This window comes from Pseudophryne corroboree, chromosome 1 (assembly GCF_028390025.1).
Source record: "Pseudophryne corroboree isolate aPseCor3 chromosome 1, aPseCor3.hap2, whole genome shotgun sequence".
Taxonomy (NCBI): Eukaryota; Metazoa; Chordata; class Amphibia; order Anura; family Myobatrachidae; genus Pseudophryne; species Pseudophryne corroboree.
This window is the reverse complement of record NC_086444.1, coordinates 129115180-129139364: the sequence shown is the minus strand read 5'-3', so window position 1 is coordinate 129139364 and position 24185 is coordinate 129115180. Positions and strand designations below refer to the sequence as shown.

At 48.0% G+C, this 24185-nt stretch overlaps 1 protein-coding gene across 1 annotated transcript in view; it reads right to left on the bottom strand.

Moving 5' to 3' along the window:
* The window catches only part of NDUFAF2 (NADH:ubiquinone oxidoreductase complex assembly factor 2), a 284230-nt gene that overhangs the window by 57147 nt on the left and 202898 nt on the right, over positions 1 to 24185 (bottom strand). The window contains exon 3 of the mRNA XM_063962888.1: positions 11312 to 11352. Within this exon, the coding sequence (XP_063818958.1) occupies positions 11312 to 11352 (41 nt within the window). The remainder of the gene's footprint in view (positions 1 to 11311; positions 11353 to 24185) is intronic.

Here is a 24185-nt window from a genome sequence, read left to right as displayed (position 1 = left end):
ATCTGGTAAATCAAGCCAAAGAGGACCCTCTGCCTAACTTGCATTGTGTGCAACTTCCAGAAAAGAATGCAGCTCAACCAGACCATTAAAAAGTGATCGCTTACTTGCCAGGACTGCGAGGGCTGTTCAACATGGCCGCTTGGTGCAATGAGAATGAAAACGAGTTTTATGGTAAGAACTTACCTTTGTTAAAACTCTTTCTGCGAGGTACACTTGGCTCCACAAGGATAGACATAGGATCTTGATCCGAAGCACCAACAGGCTCAAAAGCTTTGACCTTCTTCCCAAGATGCATAGCGCCGCCTCCTATATCACCCTGCCTCCGTGCACAGGAGCTCAGTTTTGTTAACCAGCCCAATGCAGTAGCAAGTAAAAGAGACGACAACTGCCAGTTGCCACATACACCACACTCTCCCGACAGGAGAAGTGTCAGCGGCTAATGCCATACCAACCCAAAGAAGCTAAGTGCGTCAGGGTGGGCGCCTTGTGGAGCCCAGTGTACCTCGCAGAAAGAGTTTTAACAAAAGTAAGTTCTTACCATAAAACTCGTTTTCTGCTGCGGGGTACACTGGGCTCCACAAGGATAGACATAGGGGCTGTCCTAAAGCAGTTCCTTATGGGAGGGGACGCACTGTAGCGGGCACAAGAACCCTGCGTCCAAAGGAAGCATCCTGGGACGCGACAGTATCGAAGGCATAGAACCTTATGAACGTTTCCACAGAGGACCACATAGCCGCCTTGCACAATTGTTCAAGGGTCGCACCACGTTGGGCCGCCCAAGAAGGTCCAACAGACCGAGTAGAATGGGCCTTAATGTGATCAGGAGCAGAGAGACCAGCCTTCGCAAAAGCATGTGCAATCACCATTCTAATCCATCTGGCCAGAGTTTGCTTGTGAGCAGGCCAGCCCCGTTTGTGAAATCCAAACAGCACAAAGAGAGAATCAGATTTCCTAATATAAGCAGTTCTCTTCACATAGATACGGAGAACCCGTACCACATCCAAAGATCAGATTTGTCTCCCAAAGAGCGGAGAGACAAAGGCCGAAACCACAATCTCCTCATTAAGGTGGAACGAAGAAACCACCTTAGGTAAATATCCAGGACGAGTCCTAAGAACCGCCCGGTCACGGTGAAAAATCTGATATGGGGAACTACAAGACAAGGCACCCAGATCCGACACTCTTCTAGCAGAGGCAATAGCCAGCAAGAACACCACCTTAAGGGAAAGCCACTTAAGGTCAGCTGAACGAAGAGGTTCAAATGGAGGCTCCTGCAACGCCTCCAAAACCACGACAAGTCCCAAGGAGCCACAGGCAGGACATAGGGAGGTTGGATACGCAACACACCCTGAGTGAAAGTATGAACATCAGGTAAGATCGCAATTTTTCTCTGAAACCACACGGACAAGGCAGAAATATGAACCTTGAGGGAGGCCAGACGCAGGCCTAAATCTAGGCCTTGCTGCAGAAAAGCCAAAAGTTTGGCTGTACTAAACTTGGAAGCGTCATAATTGTTAGATGCGCCCCAAACAAAGTAGGAAAGCCAGACCCCATGATAAATCCGAGCAGAAGCCGGTTTCCGGGCCCGCAACATAGTTTTAATGACCTCTTCAGAAAAACCCTTAGCCCTCAAGACGGAAGCTTTAAGAGCCACGCCGTCAAAGACAGCCGGGCTAGTCTGGAAGGCCCCACCTTTCCACTAGGAGTTGAAACACTTCTGGATGGAGGCCCCACTCGCCGACATGCACGTCCTAACGACTGAGAAAGTCCGCTTCCCAATTCAGGACTCCCGGAATGAATATTGCCGATATGGCCGGTAGATGGCATTCTGCCCACTGTAGAATCCGTGAGACTTCCTTCACTGCTAGGCGGCTTCTAATGCCGCCTTGATTATTTATGTAAGCCATTGTGGTGGCGTTGTCCGACTGTACTTGCACAGGACGGTTCTGAATTAAATGCTGGGCTAGGTTCAAGGCATTGAAGACCGCCCGCAACTCCAGAATATTGATCGAGAGGAGGGACTCCTCCTTGGTCCACCGTCCCTGAAGGGAGTGTTGCTCCAGCACCGTGCCCCAACCTCTTAGACTGGCATCTGTCGTCAACAGGACCCAGTCGGATATCCAGAACGGACGGCCCCTGCACAGTTGTTGGTCCCAGAGCCACCAGAGCAGCGACAGACGGACCTCCGGAGTCAATGAGATCATTTGAGACCTGATCCGGTGAGGCAGGCCGTCCCATTTGGCTAGAATCAGCCTCTGGAGAGGGCGAGAGTGAAATTGAGCGTACTCCACCATGTCGAATGCTGACGCCATGAGGTCCAGCACCTGCATCGCCGAATGTATCGACACTTGCGGACGAGATAGGAAGCAACGAATCCTGTCCTGAAGTTTCAGGACTTTCTCCTGAGACAGGAACAACCGCTGGTTGTGAGTGTCCAATAGTGCTCCCAGATGCACCATGCTATGAGCAGGGATCAGGGATGACTTCTTCCAGTTGATGAGCCACCCGTGGGCTTGTAGAAACAGGACAGTCATATCCAGATGACGCAGGAGAAGATCTGAGGAATTTGCCAGGATTAACAAGTCATCCAGATACGGCAGTATCCTGACCCCTTGACAGCGGAGTACCACCGTCATCACCGCCATAACTTTGGTGAAGACTCGTGGAGCCGTTGTTAAACCAAAAGGTAAAGTCCGAAACTGGTAATGGATGTTGCCAATAGCAAACCTCAGGTACTGTTGATGTGACACTGCTATAGGAATATGCAGGTAAGCATCCTGTATGTCCAGGGAGACCATGTAGTCCCCAGGTTCCAAAGCCAGAACTATAGAGCGAAGGGTTTCCATATGGAACTTGGAAATCTTCACAAACCTGTTCAATGCCTTGAGGTTGAGAATGGGCCGGGAGGACCCATTCGGTTTCGGGACTAGAAACAGCGGAGAATAGTACCCCCTGACCCTCTGAACAAGAGGCACCTGTACTACAACTCCTGTATCCAGGAGGGTCTGTACCACCGAATGCAGAGTGTTTGCCTTTGTTTTGTCCAACGGGACGTCTGTCTGGCAAAATCGATGAGGGGGTCGGTTTTTAAAGGCTATGGCGTAACCTCGAGTGACGACTTCCCGTACCCAGGCATCTGAATTGGTCTTCCACCATTCCTGGGTATACCCTAGAAGCCGGCCCCCCACCCTGGGATCCCCCAGGGGGAGGCCCGCTCTGTCAAGCGGCAGGCTTATCGGTCTTGGCAGCTGGCTGACAGGCAGCCCAGGCTCTTTTGGGCTTCGGCTTACCAGGTTTGGAAGTGCGGGCCTGCTTATGGTACGCCTGACGTTTTGCTTTACCTGAAGGACGAACGGGGCGAAAGGACGTACCTTTAACCTTCGACACAGAAGGAGCGGTATTAGGCAGACAGGCAGTTTTGGCAGTAGCCAAGTCAGCCACTATCTTATTTAAGTCCTCCCCAAACAGAATATCTCCCTTGAAAGGGAGTATCTCCAGGGTTTTTCCACAGACCAGGATCTCAGCCACAATATCCGGCGAGCCAAGACTGACGTAGTAGAGGCCTTGGCTGCTAGGATACCGGCATCAGAAGCCGCCTCTTTAATATATCGAGAAGCTATGACAATATATGACAAGCATTGTCTAGCATGGTCAGAAGAGATTTCAGCTTCTAACTCCAAGGCCCATGCTTCAATAGCCTCTGCAGCCCATGTTGCTGCAATAGTGGGCCTTTGTGCAGCACCCGTAAGGGTGTAAACCGCTTTCAGACAACCCTCCACACGTTTATCCGTAGGCTCTTTTAGAGACGTGACGGTAGTGACAGGTAGAGCTGAGGAAACCACCATCCTAGCCACATGTGAGTCCACTGGAGGAGGTGTTTCCCAATTTTTAGACAGCTCTGGCGCGTGGGGATAGCGAGCCTGCATCTTCTTTTGAGGCACAAACTTCGTACCCGGGTTTTCCCAGGGTTCCTGACGTATATCCACTAGGTGGTCAGAGTGAGGTAAAACTTGTTTAACCACCTTCTGACGCTTGAACCTATCTGGTTTCTTAGGAGGGACGGATGGCTCGGGATCATCCGTAATCTGCAGAATTAACTTAATAGCCTCCAAAAGATCAGGAACATCCACATGTGAACTACCCTCCCCATCAGCCGTATCTGAGTCAGAACCTGAGGGGTCAGTATATGTGCCGTCTTCATCAGACGAGGTGTCAGTGACAGCAGTGGATTGTGAGGAGATAAGCGCTCGCTTAGAGGACCTCTTGGACTTAGGCGAGCGTTGGTCAGACCTTTTAGTAGTCAAGGACTGGTTCAACTTCTTTAATTGAGCAGATAAATCGTCCGCCCACGGCGGGTTAGCTGCAGGGACCACATACGGTTGTACCGGCATTGGGGGTCCCATAGGGAGTGTCAGTTTATGAACTAGCGTATGCAGAAGCGCGGAAAAAGCGGCCCACGGCGGGTCATTATTTGCCCCCGTTGCCACCGTCCCACTGGGGGGCAAGGAGCCCCCCAGAACCAGAGCCCAAAGCTGCTATATTTTCCTCATAGTTATCTGTGGCTTCAGCAACAGCGGCAGTGTGTTCAGCCCCAGAACCGTTACCCTCAGAAGCAGACATGATATAACTTGCAGTATGAGGTAACCCAGTACAATTATCAGCAGCACTATACCTCTAAACCCAAACCCCTGCGTAGTGTAGTCAGCACTAGCAGAGATAAAGGAAAGATATGGTGACTAGATCACAGAGAAAAATACGTAATACAGTATATCTTTGTGAAAATCCTATATTAGATAACACCTGACGCACCAAGCCCCCTCAGGTTATGGAATATAGGGATAGCAGGTTGAGTGAAAGACACGAAATGGACACCACTCAGCTATCAAATGCACACACAGAAAGTCACAGTTTGTACAATGCAGAGGTTATTACTGACAATAATACTGCACTGGACTAGCTTACACAGCTATACAACAATAGATATAACAGTACACAGTAAGAACTGGATGTATATCACAGGGTAATTGTACTATAAAACCCTGACTAAATGCACTCTTTCTTAACTATCACTGTCTAAAAAGGCAGGTAGAATACTTAAGAGTCATGTAAAGGCACAGCGTTGACAACCAGGCGGCTTTACATAGGAGGATTTGCCCAAGCAGTCCCAGGAACAGTGAGCTGAGGGATAATGGCGCCGCAGACACTGACAGGGAGTGAGGAAAAGACAGATATGCAGCTCCAGGGCGGGAACATTTGCTAGAAATGGCGACCTGGGGCTGGGGGAGGGGCTTCAGGTCTAAGCCTTATCCCCTCTGCTGGAAAAACCACCGGGTACTGTGGGCGATATAAGAATTGGTTTAGAGAGAAAACCTGACCTGCGCCTATGCCCTGGTGATCTAGTGGGATCGCCTGTGCTGCCACAGTGTCCACCCCCAGCGTACGCGGCCCGCCTCCCACTGACCACGCCGGATCGCGATAAAGACCGGATCCGCAAGCGGGACCCACTTACCACCTCCCGAAGCGCGGCCTCGCGATTCTGGAGAGCCCCAGCCGTGTGTGTCTAACGTGAAGAAAACCGGAGCCTCAGCTGTAGGTACCCGGCAACCAGGGCTCGGGAGTGTACAGCGCCGCTGGGGGTGAGATGGAGCTGCAAGCAGGCAATGTCTACTGACATCCAGCACAAACTGTGCCTCTACTGCAGTCCTTGTAGTCTTCTTTTTTCCTCAGAAAAAGCTTTTTCTAGAGCTGCTGTGAGCAGCTCTTCCTGTTACATGCTTGCACTGCAAGCACCAACTACAAACTGAGCTCCTGTGCACGGAGGCGGGGTGATATAGGAGGCGGCGCTATGCATCTTGGGAAGAAGGTCAAAGCTTTTGAGCCTGTTGGTGTTTCGGATCAAGATCCTACTCTACACCCCTATGTCTATCCTTGTGGAGCCCAGTGTACCCCGCAGCAGAAAGTATATTTTACCATCTACGCTCTGTTAAACATTTTATCATCTATGCCAGTGATGGCTAACCTTGACACTCCAGCTGTTGTTGAACTACACATCCCAGCATGCCCTGCATCAGTTTTGCTATTTGGCCATGCTAAAACTGATGCAGGGCATGCAGGGATGTGTAGTTCAACAACAGATGGAGTGTCAAGGTTAGCCATCACTGATCTATGCTGTTAAACTCGCCTTGCATTGCCGTGTGAACATTCTCTCCAATCTTCACAGCTCAAGCATGTGAGCCATCGCGCTAACACATTCCTTACCCAGGGAAGTACAAAAGTACTCCTAGAAAGTTAAAAAAGGCTCAACTCATTGTTGACCTAGTTTATAGAAAACAATGTGCAATTAGATGGCAGCTACTGTGTATCTGCCTTTATTATTAGAGAATCTTGGGGCATTGGGCCATGCCTGTCTAATGAAACCAACGGCACACTGGGGCTCCTCCCTATACCCATGGCCTCGGATACTGGAGTAAAGAGATATTTTAGTGAAAGAAGAACCCCCCAAACACTTTTTCCTTGCATTCCAACCCATGTGACCATCAGGAAAAACATCTTGGAATCCATGGGATAATCAATATTTTCAGTCCACTGGAGGAAAAAAAAACTGCAAACTGCTTTACTCCAAGCCCTACCACAAAACAAAATAATCATCAGTTCAGTTTTCTGTGGTAGCGATGATGCTATTGGCTGGCAGTGAGCGGGCTCCCAGGGATTACCTGATTTGATGACCCACCAGTAGAGACCGATTGAATCTATATGGGAGATGAAGATAAAAAAAAAAAAAAAGACAGCAGATGCGATGCAGCATCATACATTCCATTGACCCATTCATTTCAATAAGGTGTAGAACAATGGGCCATTAACATGACAGGGAAAAATACAGCACAGTACTGGTTAAACCACTCTTCTTACCGTCAGCGGCTATGCATGCAATCTGCTCCTGTTAGTATTAATTGAGTTTTTCTAGGGCAGTGACATGCTGTAAAAGTACCGAAACGGAATAAGCAGCTTCCAAGAACAACGCAATGCAATTGTGTAAGGACGCATAGTATAGTATTTTATGTCCATGTTAGTGGGTAACCAACCTAAGAATAATATTTTATTTTATTTTACTGTAAATGAGGAAGCAGTTTTGAAGCTTCATCTGACGTTAATTAGTGCAAATTTGAAACAGATTGAGTTTCTCTAGGCAGAAGGACGTATCCTGTAGAATTCGGTGCAAACAACCCCTACTGATATTCTCTTTAACAGTTTTAATTCAGGTGAAAATATGGGAAACAAACCACCTGCTGTGTTAGAAGGAGGAAAAATGAATCTAGTCCAAATTATGTGAGTTATAGAAATTTCACACACTGAGTGGCACAGGGAAAAGTTACCTATGAAAGCCAGAAATCTGCTATTATTTTCTAAAAACTACTAGGCAATGACAGAATGGTTTGGGCTTGCAACAACTTTTTCCAGTGGAATGTTTTGCATACATGTCCCCAGTTGGACACTTAAATGTTCTGACAGATTAATCGGCACTTCATTACATGTTTGAGTAGTGTATTATTTTTATTAGTGGATGGATTTATTATTATTGGTTTCTTCCGTCGGGAATAACTGGGCAGCTGATAAACCAAATTCATTTTAGCAACTTTTTGAAGCGCAAGGAGTAATTATGGAAATATCCTCTATGATTACTTATACCTCTGCTACAGGAGCAAAACAAGGTGCCATAATTATAATAGGAACATAATGAATGCAGACTTCCACTATACCTTTTATAAAAGAGTAGCACAACTTTCAAGATTTGGTCAACTGTGGTAGCATCACAGAAACAATTACAACAATGTGGAGAGATCTTTAAGATACTGTCTTCGGACTTTCCCATTCAGAGTAGACCTCTTTGGAAAAACCATTTATATGGTAGCTAAATCATTGCTTTGCCCATTGGATTTTGGAACATGACAAACTTCTATTTACCATTCAAATACGTGATGGTGATAGTGTCCATTATTCAGCATGTGACACACTAGAAAGTTTTCAGCATGGAACAAAATAATGGGAGGACTGCTTCATGTTTCCTTTAGAATCTTATGAAATAGTATACACTGGAAACATGGAATAAAACATTCACCCCATGAAACACCACATACTTGGGTGGGAGGTATGGAGACATTTAGCTACCTGAGGAGGTTACTAGTTGTGATGACATGAACATTAAGATTATCTACAGTGAGGTTCTTGGAAGAAGAAATAGGACCAGAATAAAGCATGTTAACTAAAACAGATCTCTCTTTTTAATTAAGGCTAATTGCTATTTTTTTTTTTTTTTTATAAAACAGGACAGCAAACATTTGTGCAGTTTTCTTTTTTTTTTTTTTTGCAGGGGGCTATATCTCCTGGAAAGATTCCACTAGTGCCACTTTCAGTGAGGGTGTCTGCGTATTGCTTTATATGCTGGACAGACAACCACCCAGATGACTCTATGACTTTACAATAGTCCGCTTTCATTGCCTAATAATCATTCTTTTGCGCTAATCTTACTCTCTGACGCACCACCTCATGGATCCCTGTGTTGGTTCCTGTGTCCTCCAGAATATATTCAAATTACTCGCCATTACCTACAAATTCCTTAACAAGGCTTCATACATCTCTAATTTCATCCCAAAATGCTCTCCATCTTGTCCTCTTAAACTTACCTCTGACCCGTCACTCCCAGCTATTAAGACTCCTGCTGTGCTGCAAGCTACTTATGGAATTCCTTACCACACCCCACCAGACTCTCCCAAAGCCTTCATAACTTAAAATGGCCCCTGACCCATCTAGTTCATCCTGCTCTCACCAATACTACTCAGACTAATAAACCCTCATAACCGTCCCAGCGCCACTTGTAGCTCTTTCCTCTTCCAACTGGAATCTCATGAGCAAGACATCCCTACCCTGTGTTTTCATGTCTGCATTTATTTGATCTACCTTTATGTCCCTGTTCATGTACGTGCTGTAATCCCAACTAGGGGCGTACTGTGGCATTTCACTAATCTAATAATAATAAAATATGCACATATAAACCCCCATCATTCTACTAGAATCCCAGGTATGACAAAACTGACTCGGATCATATGCTAAGTAGCCTAGACCCCCCACTTAGAGCATAGTGGACAAAGAGAAAGCCCAGATTAATCTGTTTTTGAATTATTATTTTTGTTACAAATGGAGGTGTCGCAAACCAGTATCTTGATAAAGGTCCTTTGGAATGTTAGAGACTCTATTTGTAACAAACATGGAAGATGCAGTGAAGATCTATGGACGGTATGCAGTTGAGTTGCCGGCAGTCTGCATCCAGGCGGTCAGGATACCGACGCCGGGATCCGGACCGCTGACAATGCTGCCAGCCGGAATCCCAACTAACAGGGGCTATTCCAACTCATGGGTGCCCACGACACCCATAAAGTGGGAACAGAACCTGTTGTGAGCACAGCAAGCCGCCAAGCCCGCAAGGGGACTCTTTGCACTCGCCCTGCTGCCGGCATACTGACGATTGGGATGCCACTGTCAGTATACTAACGGACGGCATCCCGACCGTCGGTAACTCATACTGATCCCCTATGGACAAGTATAAAGAAACACAGAGAACTTTTCCATTTTTTTTTTACAATTGCACATTCTCTCTCAGCTAGGTATTACAATTGCTTAAATCTTTTCTTGATTACCATAAGTACATTTTTACTTCACATCCTTAAAACAGCACTTGTCAAAACAGTAGTTACAGTGATAATAGAACCTAAAGAGTATGAGGGGAAGAAGGAGGAAAAAGAAGTATATTTTCTTTAACATTTACCTCCTACCAAACTGTACAGTTTTATGTTATTATTGTAAGGCACATTGTAAGATGGAGAAGACAGACAAACATTCATTTTGATCAAAAGTGATAAATTGCCAGGTCGTCACTTTTGGATGATTGGAGTATTATCTTGTATAACAGAAACACTTTGGGGCAGATGTATTAACCCTGGAGAAGTGATAAAGTGGAAGGTGATAAAGCACCAGCCAATCAGCTGCTAACTGCCATGTTACAGGCTGGGTTTGAAAAATGACAGGAGCTGGCTGGCTGCTGCCTTATCACCTTCCACTTTATCACTTCTCCAGGCTTAATACATCTGCCCCTTTATTGGTTAGATATACTCCCTATCACAGTAGTTTATCACACAAAGCCTCCCCACCTCTGTTCACAGATGATTTACACAAAAGGCCATTTTAACTATGGTTGAGCAGCTAGGGTGGGGTATAGATGATCATCATTCAGTGGGTCTACAGTCATTAGGTCGACTCCATATGGCCGACAGGCTAAAGGTCGATGTGGACAAAAGATTGACATATGAAAGGTCGACACCGGAAAGTACAACAGGTACAAAAAGCTCAACACAATTTTTTGCATTTAGGGTTAGTGTGGATAGATTGTTCATCTGGGACCACCATCCAGAAACACTTTTGGCATGATGTCTCGCTCCGCTCCGCTTGCCACAAGGTTACTAAAGGTTATGATGTGGCAGGGACAGCCACAGAAGGAAGATGTCCAAAAACAAACACCCCACCCTCCCCCCCAAAAAGCTCATATGTGTGTTGACCACTGTCATGTCGGCCATATGAAGCTAACGGACCTTTCCAGGGTTGACCTTTCATGTCGACCTTTTGTCCAACATTGTGCCTGTCGACCACAGTGTCGACCTATAATCCGGATCCCGAACAGCTAAATCCAAAGCCATGTCAACTTCTGTAGTGCTTGAAACCACAAGTGATGCCAGGAGTAGCCGACACGGAAAGTGTATACCATTCCGTCATCACGGGCTACATGGATCACTATGAGACCCATAGGTAAAACAAAAGGAGAGGAGCTGTTAAATACACTCTAATAGAGAGTGCAACTAAGCAAAATTAAAACCAGGTATATAATTCTATTATTTCATAACTTGTCTAGTCCAAATGTATCTATTAGGCGATTTGTTTATCGAAAAAACGCTACACTGGACACGTGTACTCCCTCTGAGGTTAGAAGAGAGAACATTTCATACACAACGAAGGAAAGGGTTCTTCACAGTAAGGGCAGTAAGGATTTCGAATTATCTGCCAGATAAGGTAGTAATGGTGGATACAGCATTTAAATGAAGTCAATGTTATAATACAGGTTTAACTCTATGGACATTTTGTCTTTTTTCAACCTCATTAACTATGTTACTTGGGAATTAAATTAATGCAGGGTCTCGGACAAATGTAGGAATTAGGACAATGGAGATATATATATATATATATCTCTATCTCTCTGGAACCTCACCTCGATTGTTGGTGGGTCTTTCCTTCTGCCTCTGATCCATGCTACAATAGAAGACAACAGAATATATGAGACAGGACTTTCAGTAAGGAAAAAAAGAGGTTAAGCTGCACAAACCTTCATGGAACAAACAAAATTATTCTGAAAACATTCCAGATCCTCATCCTCCTCAGCCTTCTACAAATGATTTGCTAATGAATTTTTTAACATCTTTAAAAATAAATAAATGTTTCAGAGAAATCCCCAAAGCATGTAGAAATCATCTTCGCTAAAAGCTCCCATTACCTGGTCGTTGCTGGCTTGTGTGCTCTTCGAGGCTATGGGAGCTTTAGGGAAGAGTATAAATCATACACCAGGAATATGCCAATCCTTGCAATGGCTTTTGGAAACAGTGCAACACATTTTAAACTTATTACAAATGAGAGCATAATGTTAGTAGAGTATTATCCATTATATATTGGCCTATACCAAAGACCATTTCTCCCTGCATAACTGCACATAAAGCATATCCCTTGCATTTCACCCAACCCACAGAAGAGAGGGGAATTTTTTTTTTTTATATATATATATATATATATATATTATATATATATATATTATAGAACAGCTGCAGGTTATTACAGCATAATCTGTATTTTAATAAGATTTTACTCACCGGTAAATCTATTTCTCGTAGTCCGTAGTGGATGCTGGGACTCCGTAAGGACCATGGGGATTAGCGGCTCCGCAGGAGACTGGGCACAACTAAAGAAAGCTTTAGGACTACCTGGTGTGCACTGGCTCCTCCCACTAAGACCCTCCTCCAGACCTCAGTTAGGATACTGTGCCCGGAAGAGCTGACACAATAAGGAAGGATTTTTGAATCCCGGGTAAGACTCATACCAGCCACACCAATCACACCGTATAACTCGTGATACTATACCCAGTTAACAGTATGAAATATAACTGAGCCTCTCAACAGATGGCTCAACAATAACCCTTTAGTTAAGCAATAACTATAAACAAGTATTGCAGACAATTCGCACTTGGGATGGGCGCCCAGCATCCACTACGGACTACGAGAAAATAAGATTTTACTTACCGATAAATCTATTTCTCGTAGTCCGTAGTGGATGCTGGGGACTCCGTCAGGACCATGGGGATTAGCGGCTCCGCAGGAGACAGGGCACAAAAATAAAGCTTTAGGATCAGGTGGTGTGCACTGGCTCCTCCCCCTATGACCCTCCTCCAAGCCTCAGTTAGGATACTGTGCCCGGACGAGCGTACACAATAAGGAAGGATAATGAATCCCGGGTAAGACTCATACCAGCCACACCGTACAACTTGTGATCTGAACCCAGTTAACATTATGACAAACGTAGGAGCCTCTGAAAAGACGGCTCACAACAATAACAACCCGATTTTTTTGTAACAATAACTATGTACAAGTATTGCAGACAATCCGCACTTGGGATGGGCGCCCAGCATCCACTACGGACTACGAGAAATAGATTTATCGGTAAGTAAAATCTTATTTTCTCTGACGTCCTAAGTGGATGCTGGGGACTCCGTCAGGACCATGGGGATTATACCAAAGCTCCCAAACGGGCGGGAGAGTGCGGATGACTCTGCAGCACCGAATGAGAGAACTCCAGGTCCTCTTTAGCCAGGGTATCAAATTTGTAGAATTTTACAAACGTGTTCTCCCCCGACCACGTAGCTGCTCGGCAGAGTTGTAATGCCGAGACCCCCCGGGCAGCCGCCCAGGATGAGCCCACTTTCCTTGTGGAATGGGCCTTGACAGATTTAGGCTGTGGCAGGCCTGCCACAGAATGTGCAAGTTGAATTGTGCTACAAATCCAACGAGCAATCGTCTGCTTAGAAGCAGGAGCACCCAGCTTGTTGGGTGCATACAATATAAACAGCGAGTCAGACTTTCTGACTCCAGCAGTTCTTGAAATATATATTTTCAATGCCCGGACCACGTCCAACAACTTGGAATCCTCCAAATCGCTAGTAGCCGCAGGCACCACAATAGGCTGGTTCAGGTGAAACGCTGACACCACCTTAGGCAGAAAATGAGGACGCGTCCGCAGTTCTGCCCTGTCCGAATGGAAAATCAGATATGGGCTTTTATAGGATAAAGCCGCCAATTCTGACACTCTCCTGGCTGAAGCCAGGGCCAGTCGCATGGTTACTTTCCATGTAAGATATTTCAAATCCGCCGATTTGAGTGGCTCAAACCAATGGGATTTGAGAAAATCCAAAACTACATTAAGGTCCCACGGAGCCACTGGGGGCACAACCGGGGGCTGTATATGTAGTACTCCTTTTACAAAAGTCTGGACTTCAGGAACTGAAGCCAATTCTTTCTGGAAGAAAATCGACAGGGCCGAAATTTGAACCTTAATGGACCCCAATTTGAGGCCCATAGACAATCCTGTTTGCAGGAAATGTAGGAATCGACCCAATTGAAATTCCTCCGTGGGGGCCTTCCTGGCCTCACACCACGCAACATATTTTCTCCAAATGCGGTGATAATGTTGTGCCGTCACCTCCTTCCTGGCTTTTACCAGTGTAGGAATGACCTCTTCCGGAATGCCTTTTTCCCTTAGAATTCGGCGTTCAACCGCCACGCCGTCAAACGCAGCCGCGGTAAGTCTTGGAATAGACACGGTCCCTGCTGAAGCAGGTCCCGTCTTAGAGGTAGAGGCCACGGATCCTCCGTGAGCATCTCTTGAAGTTCCAGGTACCAAGTTCTTCTTGGCCAATCCGGAGCCACGAGTATCGTTCTTACTCCCCTTTGCCGTATAATTCTCAGTACTTTTGGTATGAGAGGCAGAGGAGGGAACACATACACTGACTGGAACACCCACGGTGTTACCAGAGCGTCCACAGCTATTGCCTGAGGGTCTCTTGACCTGGCGCAATACCTGTCCAGTTTTTTGTTGAGGCGGGACGCCATCATATCCACCTTTGGTTTTTCCCAACGGTTCACAATCATGTGGAAGACTTCTGGATGAAGTCCCCACTCTCCCGGGTGTAGATCGTGTCTGCTGAGGAAGTCTGCTTCCCAGTTGTCCACTCCCGGAATGAACACTGCTGACAGTGCTATCACATGATCTTCCGCCCAGCGAAGAATCCTTGCAGCTTCTGCCATTGCTGTCCTGCTTCTTGTGCCGCCCTGTCTGTTTACGTGGGCGACTGCCGTTATGTTGTCCGACTGGATCAACACCGGCTGACCCTGAAGCAGGGGTTTTGCCAGACTTAGAGCATTGTAAATCGCTCTTAGCTCCAGTATGTTTATGTGAAAAGACATCTCCAGGCTTGACCATACTCCCTGGAAGTTTCTTCCCTGTGTGACCGCTCCCCAGCCTCTCAGACTGGCATCCGTGGTCACCAGGACCCAGTCCTGTATGCCGAATCTGCGGCCCTCTAACAGATGAGCACTCTGCAACCACCACAGAAGAGACACCCTTATCCGTGGTGATAAGGTTATCCGCTGGTGCATCTGCAGATGCGATCCGGACCATTTGTCCAACAGATCCCACTGAAAAGTTCGTGCGTGGAATCTGCCGAATGGAATCGCTTCGTAAGAAGCCACCATCTTTCCCAGGACTCCTGTGCATTGATGCACAGACACTTTTCCTGGTTTTAGGAGGTTCCTGACAAGTTTGGATAACTCCTTGGCTTTCTCCTCCGGAAGAAACACCTTTTTCTGAACCGTGTCCAGAATCATTCCCAGGAACAGCAGACGTGTTGTCGGTGTCAACTGAGATTTTGGAAAATTCAGAATCCACCCGTGTTGTTGCAGCACTAATTGGGTTAGTGCTACTCCGTCCTCCAGCTGTTCTCTGGACCTTGCCCTTATCAGGAGATCGTCCAAGTAAGGGATAATTAATACGCCTCTTCTTCGAAGAAGAATCATCATTTCGGCCATTACCTTGGTAAAGACCCGAGGTGCCGTGGACAATCCAAACGGCAGCGTCTGAAACTGATAATGACAGTTTTGCACCACGAACCTGAGGTACCCTTGATGTGAAGGGCAAATTGGGACATGCAGGTAAGCATCCTTTATGTCCAGGGACACCATAAAGTCCCCTTCTTCCAGATTCGCTATCACTGCTCTGAGTGACTCCATCTTGAATTTGAATTTCTGTATGTACAGATTCAAAGATTTCAGATTTAGAATAGGTCTTACCGAGCCGTCCGGCTTCGGTACCACAAATAGCGTGGAGTAATACCCTTTTCCTTGTTGTAGGAGGGGTACCTTGACTATCACCTGCTGAGAAAACAGCTTGTGAATGGCTTCCAATACCGTCGCCCTGTCTGAGGGAGACGTTGGCAAAGCAGACTTTAGGAACCGGCGAGGGGGAGACTTCTCGAATTCCAACCTGTAACCCTGAGATACTACCTGCAGGATCCAGGGGTCCACCTGTGAGCAAGCCCACTGTGCGCTGAAATTCTTGAGTCGACCCCCCACTGCTCCTGAGTCCGCTTGTAAAGCCCCAGCGTCATGCTGAGGGCTTTGCAGAACCCTGGGAGGGCTTCTGTTCCTGGGCAGGGGCAGCTTGCTGTCCTCTCTTACCCCTTCCTCTGCCCCGGGGCAGATATGACTGTCCTTTTGCCCGCTTGTTCTTATAGGACCGAAAGGACTGCGGCTGAAAAGACGGTGTCTTTTTCTGTTGGGAGGGGGTCTGAGGTAAAAAGGTGGATTTTCCGGCAGTTGCCGTGGCCACCAGATCCGATAGACCGACGCCAAATAATTCCTCCCCTTTATACGGCAATACTTCCATATGTCGTTTAGAATCCGCATCACCTGACCACTGTCGCGTCCATAAACTTCTTCTGGCAGATATGGACATCGCATTTACTCTCGATGACAGAGTGCAAATATCCCTCTGAGCATCTCGCATATAAAGAAAAGCATCCTTTAATTGCTCTATAGTCAATAAAATACTGTCCCTATCCAGGGTATCAATATTTTCAGTCAGGGAATCCGACCAGACCACCCCAGCACTGCACATCCAGGCTGAGGCGATGGCTGGTCGCAGTATAACACCAGTATGTGTGTATATACTTTTTAGGGTAGTTTCCAGCCTCCTATCAGCTGGATCCTTGAGGGCGGCCGTATCAGGAGACGGTAACGCCACTTGTTTTGATAAGCGTGTGAGCGCCTTATCCACCCCTAGGGGGTGTTTCCCAGCGCGCCCTAACCTCTGGCGGGAAAGGGTATAATGCCAATAACTTTTTTGAAATTAGCACTTTTCTATCTGGGTTAACCCACGCTTCATCACATACATCATTCAATTCCTCGGATTCAGGAAAAACTACAGGTAGTTTTTTCACCCCCCACATAATACCCCTTTTTGTGGTACTTGCAGTATCAGAGATATGCAAAGCCTCCTTCATTGCCGTGATCATATAACGTGTGGCCCTACTTGAAAATACGTTTGTTTCTTCACCGTCGACACTAGATTCAGTGTCCGTGTCTGGGTCTGTGTCGACCGACTGAGGTAAAGGGCGTTTTACAGCCCCTGACGGTGTCTGAGACGCCTGGGCAGGTACCAACTGGTTTTCCGGCCGTCTCATGTCGTCAACTGATTTTTGTAATGTGCTGACATTATCACGTAATTCCATAAACAAAGCCATCCACTCCGGTGTCGACTCCCTGGGGGGTGACATCACCATTATCGGCAATTGCTCTGCCTCCACACCAACATCGTCCTCATACATGTCGACACACACGTACCGACACACAGCAGACACACAGGGAATGCTCTTATCGAAGACAGGACCCCACTAGCCCTTTGGGGAGACAGAGGGAGAGTTTGCCAGCACACACCCAAGCGCTATAATATATATGGGAACAACCTTATATAAGTGTTGTATCCTTATAGCAGCTTAAATATATCAAATATCGCCAAAAAAAGTGCCCCCCCTCTCTGTTTTACCCTGTTTCTGTAGTGCAGTGCAGGGGAGAGTCCTGGGAGCCTTCCTCACAGCGGAGCTGAGCAGGAAAATGGCGCTGTGTGCTGAGGAGAATAAGCCCCGCCCCCTATTACGGCGGGTTTTTCTCCCGGAGTTTGAGATATCTGGCATGGGTTTAATACATCCATATAGCCTCAAGGGCTATATGTGATGTATTTTTTAGCCATAAAAGGTATTATACATTGCTGCCAAGGGCGCCCCCAGCAGCGCCCTGCACCCTCCGTGACCTATGGTGTGAAGTGTGTGACAACAATGGCGCACAGCTGCAGTGCTGTGCGCTACCTTCATGAAGACTGAAAAGCCTTCTGCCGCCGGTTTCTGGACCTTCAATCTTCAGCATCTGCAAGGGGGGTCGGCGGCGCGGCTCCGGGACGAACCCCAGGGTGAGACCTGTGTTCCGACTCCCTCTGGAGCTAATGGTGTCCAGTAGCCTAAGAAGCCAATCCATCCTGCACGCAGGTGAGTTGAACTTCTCTCCCCTAAGTCCCTCGATGCAGTGAGCCTGTTGCCAGCAGGACTCACTGAACATAAAAAACCTAAAAACTTTTTCTAAGCAGCTCCTTAAGAGAGCCACCTAGATTGCACCCTGCTCGGACGGGCACAAAAACCTAACTGAGGCTTGGAGGAGGGTCATAGGGGGAGGAGCCAGTGCACACCACCTGATCCTAAAGCTTTATTTTTGTGCCCTGTCTCCTGCGGAGCCGCTAATCCCAATGGTCCTGACGGAGTCCCCAGCATCCACTTAGGACGTCAGAGAAATAGATTTACCGGTGAGTAAAATCTTATTTTCTCTGACGTCCTAAGTGGATGCTGGGACTCCGTAAGGACCATGGGGATTATACCAAAGCTCCCAAACGGGCGGGAGAGTGCGGATGACTCTGCAGCACCGAATGAGAGAACTCAAGGTCCTCCTCAGCAAGGGTATCAATTTTATAGAATTTAGCAAACGTGTTTGTCCCTGACCAAGTTGCAGCTCGGCAAAGTCGTAAAGCCGAGACCCCTCGGGCAGCCGCCCAAGATGAGCCCACTCTCCTTGTGGAATGGGCATTTACTGATTTAGGATGCGGCAGTCAAGCCGCAGCATGTGCAAGTTGAATCGTGCTACAGATCCAGCGAGCAATAGTCTGCTTAGAAGCAGGAGCACCCAGCTTGTTGGGTGCATACAGGATAAATAGCGAGTCAGTTTTCCTGACTCCAGCCGTCCTGGAAACATATACTTTTCAGGGCCCTGACTACGTCCAGTAACTTGGAATCCTCCAAGTCCCAAGTAGCCGCAGGCACCACAACAGGTTGGTTCACATGAAAAACTGATACCACCTTAGGAAGGAATTGGGAACGAGTCCTCAATTCCGCCCAGCCATATAAAATACAGAGAAGGGCTTTTGTATGACAAAGCCGCCAATACTGATACACGCCTGACTGACGCCAAGGCCCACAGCATGACCACTTTCCACGTGAGGTATTGTAGCTCCACGGATTTAAGTGGCTCAACCCAATGCGACTTCAGGAAATCCAACACAACGTTGAGATCCCACTGTGCCACTTGAGGCACAAACGGGGCTGACTATGCAGCACTCCCTTAACAAAAGTCTGAACTTCAGGCAGTGAAGCCAGTTCTATTTTGGAAGAAATCGATAGAGCCGAAATCTAGACCTTAATGGAACTCAATTTTAGGCCCACAGTCACCTCTGACTGTAGGAAGTGCAGAAATCGACCTAGCTGAAATTTCTCCTTTGGGGCCTTCCTGGCCTCACAGCACGCAACCTATTTCCGCCATATGCGGTGATAATGGTTTGCGTTCACTTCTGTCCTAGCTTTAAATAGCGTAGGGATAACTTCCTCCGGAATGCCCATTTCCTTCAGGATCCGGCGTTCAACCGCCAGGCCGTCAAACGCAGCCGCGGTACGTCTTGGAACAGACAGGCCCCCTGCTGCAGCAGGTCCTGTCTGAGCGGCAGAGGCCATGGGTCCTCTGAGATCATTTCTTGGAGTTCTGGGTACCAAGCTCTTTTTGGCCAACCCGGAACAATGAGTATAGTTCTTACTCCTCTCCTTCTTATTATTCTCATTACCCTGGGTAAGAGAGGCAGAGAAGGGAACACATACACCAACTGGTACACCCACGGTGTTACCAGAGCGTCCACAGCTATCGCCTGAGGGTCCCTTGACCTGGCGCAATATCTTTGTAGCGGTTTGTTGAGGCGGAACGCCATTATGTCCACCTGTGGCCTTTCCCAACGGTCTACAATCATTTGGAAGACTTCTGGATGAAGTCCCCACTCTCCCGGGTGGAGGTCGTGTCTTCTGAGAAAGTCTGCTTCTCAGTTGTCCACTCCGGGAATGAACACTGCTGACAGTGCTAACACATGATTTTCCGCCCATCGGAGAATCCTTGTGGCTTCTGCCATCGCCATCCTGCTTCTTGTGCCGCCCTGTCGGTTTACATGAGCGACTGCCGTGATGTTGTCTGACTGGATCAGCACCGGCCGGTGTTGAAGCAGGGGTCTAGCCTGACTTAGGGCATTGTAAATGGCCCTTAGTTCCAGAATATTTATGTGTAGGGAAGTCTCCTGACTTTTCCATAGCCTTGGAAGTTTCTTCCCTGTGTGACTGCCCCCCAGCCTCGAAGGCTGGCATCCGTGGTCACCAGGACCCAGTCCTGTATGCCGAATCGGCGGCCCCCTAGAAGATGAGCACTCTGCAGCCACCACAACAGCGACACCCTGGCCCTTGGAGACCGGATTATCCGCCGATGCATCTGAAGATGTGACCCGGACCACTTGTCCCACAGATCCCACTGGAAGATCCTTGCATGGAACCTGGCGAATGGAATTTCTTCGTAAGAAGCTACCATCTTTCCCAGGGCTCGCGTGCATTGATGCACCGACACCTGTATCTGTATTAGGAGGTCTCTGTCTAGAGACGACAACTCCTTGGACTTCTCCTCCAGGAGAAACCCTTTTTATCCTGTTCTGTGTCCAGAACCATACCCAGGAACAGTAGACACATCGTAGGAACCAGCTGCGACTTTGGAATATACAGAAACCAGCCGTGCTGTTGTAGCACTTCCCGAGATAGTGCTACTCCGACGAACCACTGCTCCCTGGACCTCACCTTTATAAGGAGATCGTCCAAGTACGGGATAATTATTTCGGCCATTACCTTGGTAAATACCCTCGGTGCCGGGGACAGACCAACGGCAACGTCTGGAATTGGTAATGACAATCCTGTACCGCAATTTTGAGGTACTCCTGGTGAAGAGGGTAAATAGGGACATGCAGGTAAGCATCCTTGATGTCCAGTGATACCCTGAAATTCTCCAGGCTTGCAATAATCGCCCTGAGCGATTCCATTTTGAACTTGAACCTTCGTATATAAGTGTTCAAGGCTTTCAATTTTAGAATGGGTCTCACCGAACCGTCTGGTTTCGGTACCACAACATTTTGGAATAGTAACCCCCGCCTTGTTGAAGGAGGGGTACCTTGATTTCACCTGCTGGAAGTACAGCTTGTGAATTGCCCCCAGTACTACCTTTCTCCGAGGCAGCAGGCAAGGCTGATGTGAGGTAATCGCCTCGAACTCCAGCCTGTATCCCTGTGATACTATTTGCAGAACCTAGGGATCCACCTGTGGGCAAGCCCACTGGTCCCTGAAGTTCCCAAGACGCGCCCCTACCGCACCTGTCTCCACCTGTGGAGCCCCAGAGTCATGCGGTGGACTCAGAGGAAGCGGGGGAAGATTTTTGATCCTGGGAACTGGCTGCTGGTGCAGCTTTTTCCTTCTTCCCTTGTCTCTGTGCAGAAAGGAAGCACCTTTGACCCGTTTGCTTTTCTGAAGCCGAAAGGACTGTACCTGAAAATACGGTGCTTAATTAGGCTGTGAGGAAACCTGAGGTAAAAATTTTTCCTTCCCAGCTGTTGCTGTGGATACGAGGTCCCAGAGACCATCCCCAAACAATTCCTCACCCTTATAAGGCGGAATCTCCATGTGCCTTTTACAGGCAGCATCACCTGTCCACTGCCGGGTTTCTAATACCCTCCTGGCAGAATGGACATTACATTAATTCTGGATGCCAGCCGGCAAATATCCCTCTGTGCATCCTTTATATATAAGACGACGTCTTTAATATGCTCTATGTTAGCAAAATATTATCCCTGTCTAAGAGTATTAATATTATCTGACAGGGTATCAGACCACGCTGCAGCAGCACTATTTATGCTGAGGCAATTGCAGGTCTCAGTATATAACCTGAGTGTGTATATACAGACTTCAGGATAGCCTCCTGCTTTTTATCAGCAGGCTCCTTCAAGGTGGCCGTATCCTAAGACGGCAGTGCCACCTTTTTTGACAAACATGTGAGCGCCTTATCCACCCTAAGGGATATCTCCCAACGTGATCTATCCTCTGGCAAGAAAGGGTATGACATCAGTAATTTTTTCAGAAATTACCAGTTTCTTATCGGGGGAACCCACGCTTCTTTAAACACTTCATCTTTCATCTGATGGGGGAACAAAACACTGGCTGCTTTTTCTCCCCAAAAATAAAACCCCTTTTATGTGGTACTTGGGTTCATGTCAGAAATGCGTAACACATTTTTCATTGCCGAGATCACGTAACGGATGTTCATAGTGGATTGTGTATATGTCTCAACCTCGTCGACACTGGAGTCAGACTCCGTGTCGACCTCTGTGTCTGCCATCTGAGGTAACGGGCGTTTTTATGAGCCCCTGATGGCCTTTGAGACACCTGGGCAGGCGCGGGCTGAGAAGCCGCCTGTCCCACAGCTGTTACGTCATCCAGCCTTTTATGTAAGGAGTTGACATTGTCGGTTAATACCTTCCACCTATCCATCCACTCTGTTGTCGGCCCCACAGGGGGCGACATCCCATTTATCGGCCTCTGCTCCGCCTCCACGTAACCTTCCTTATTCAACATGTCGACACAGCCGTACCGACACACCGCACACACACAGGGAATGCTCTGACTGAGGACAGGACCCCACAAAGTCCTTTGGGGAGACAGAGAGAGAGTATGCCAGCACACACCAGAGCGCTATATAATGCAGGGATTAACACTATAACTGAGTGATTTTCCCCCCAATAGCTGCTTGTATACATATATTGCGCCTAAATTTAGTGCCCCCCCTCTCTTTTTAACCCTTTGAGCCTGAAAACTACAGGGGAGAGCCTGGGGAGCTGTCTTCCAGCTGCACTGTGAAGAGAAAATGGCGCCAGTGTGCTGAGGGAGATAGCTCCGCCCTTTTCGCGTACTTTTCTCCCGCTTTTTTATGGAATCTGGCAGGGGTATTTATCACATATATAGCCTCTGGGACTATATATTGTGATTATTTGCCAGCCAAGGTGTCTTATAGTGCCCTCAGGGCGGCCCCCCCCCAGCGCCCTGCACCCATCAGTGACCGGAGTGTGAGGTGTACATGAGGAGCAATGGCGCACAGCTGCAGTGCTGTGCGCTACCTTGGTGAAGACCGAAGTCTTCTGCCGCCGATTTTCCGGACTCTTCATGCTTCTGGCTCTGTAAGGGGGCCGGCGGCGCGGCTCCGGGAACGAACACCAAGGTCGGGTCCTGCGATCGATCCCTCTGGAGCTAATGGTGTCCAGTAGCCTAAGAAGCCCAAACTACCACCTGTTAGGTAGGTTAGCTTCTTCTCCCCTTAGTGAGTCTGTTGCCAGCAGATCTCACTGTAAAATAAAAAACCTAAATATACTTTCTTTCTAGGAGCTCAGGAGAGCCCCTAGTGTGCATCCAGCTCAGCCGGGCACATAAATCTAACTGAGGTCTGGAGGAGGGTCTTAGTGGGAGGAGCCAGTGCACACCAGGTAGTCCTAAAGCTTTCTTTAGTTGTGCCCAGTCTCCTGCGGAGCCGCTAATCCCCATGGTCCTTACGGAGTCCCAGCATCCACTTAGGACGTCAGAGAAATATATTTTGTAATCTATTCAGACTATTTAGGGGCATGTTCGCACAATACGGTTACTTTGGATTCTCCATTCTTTGCCTATGGTTTATCATCTTTAATAATTCTTAATAATTCTGCCCATAACTAGCCTAAATGAGACATGCCGGATCTCTTTCAAATCAAACCACTTTAACAGCCCAATGTTGTTGCTTACAGGAGAGAGACTTGGGGCCTAATTCAAACTGGATCGCGGCAGCGATCGCAGCATGAAGCCCTATGTGGAGTGCTCCCGCGCAGGCTTGTCCGGACCGATGGGAGGGGGGGGGGGGGGGCGCTGCGGCTGCATGACATCACACATAGCTGCTGTGACCCGAGACGCGGTGAGTAGCAGCCTGCCAGCACGCAGGAGCTACGTTGGGAGGGGCTATTCACCAGGTACAAAAGCATTGCCACCGTGCAATGCTTTTGTACCTGTGCGGGGGGTAGGGGCGGACTAGCCCTGTGCTGGGCGTCCCCCCGAATGTCAGAGTAAATGATCTTAGATGTGCTAAATTTAGCACACCTACGATTAGTTCTGAATTACTCCCCTGGAACAAGGGACCACAATAGACCTAATGGATGGACAGAGGAAACTGTACTGAAGGGTGGTATTCATGTGACCGCCGGTCAGCTGACCGACAGTCACATGACCTCCTCCGTGAGCCCGACAGCTCACTATCCCGATGGTCGGCATGCCGACCAACAGGGACTATTTCCACTCGTGGGTGTCCACGACACCCATAGAGTGGGAATAGAACCTGTGGCGACTGCAGGTCGCCACCGAGCCCGCAGCGTGGCGAGCGCAGCGAGTCCGCAAGGGGCTTGCTGCACTCGCCCCTCCCTGCCGGGATCCCGGCGTCGGTATGCTGCCGGGATCCCGGCGTCGGTAAGGTGACCGGCGGTCAGGAGACCGCCGGTCACCAGTACTATACCCGTACTGAACGCCTCTTTAA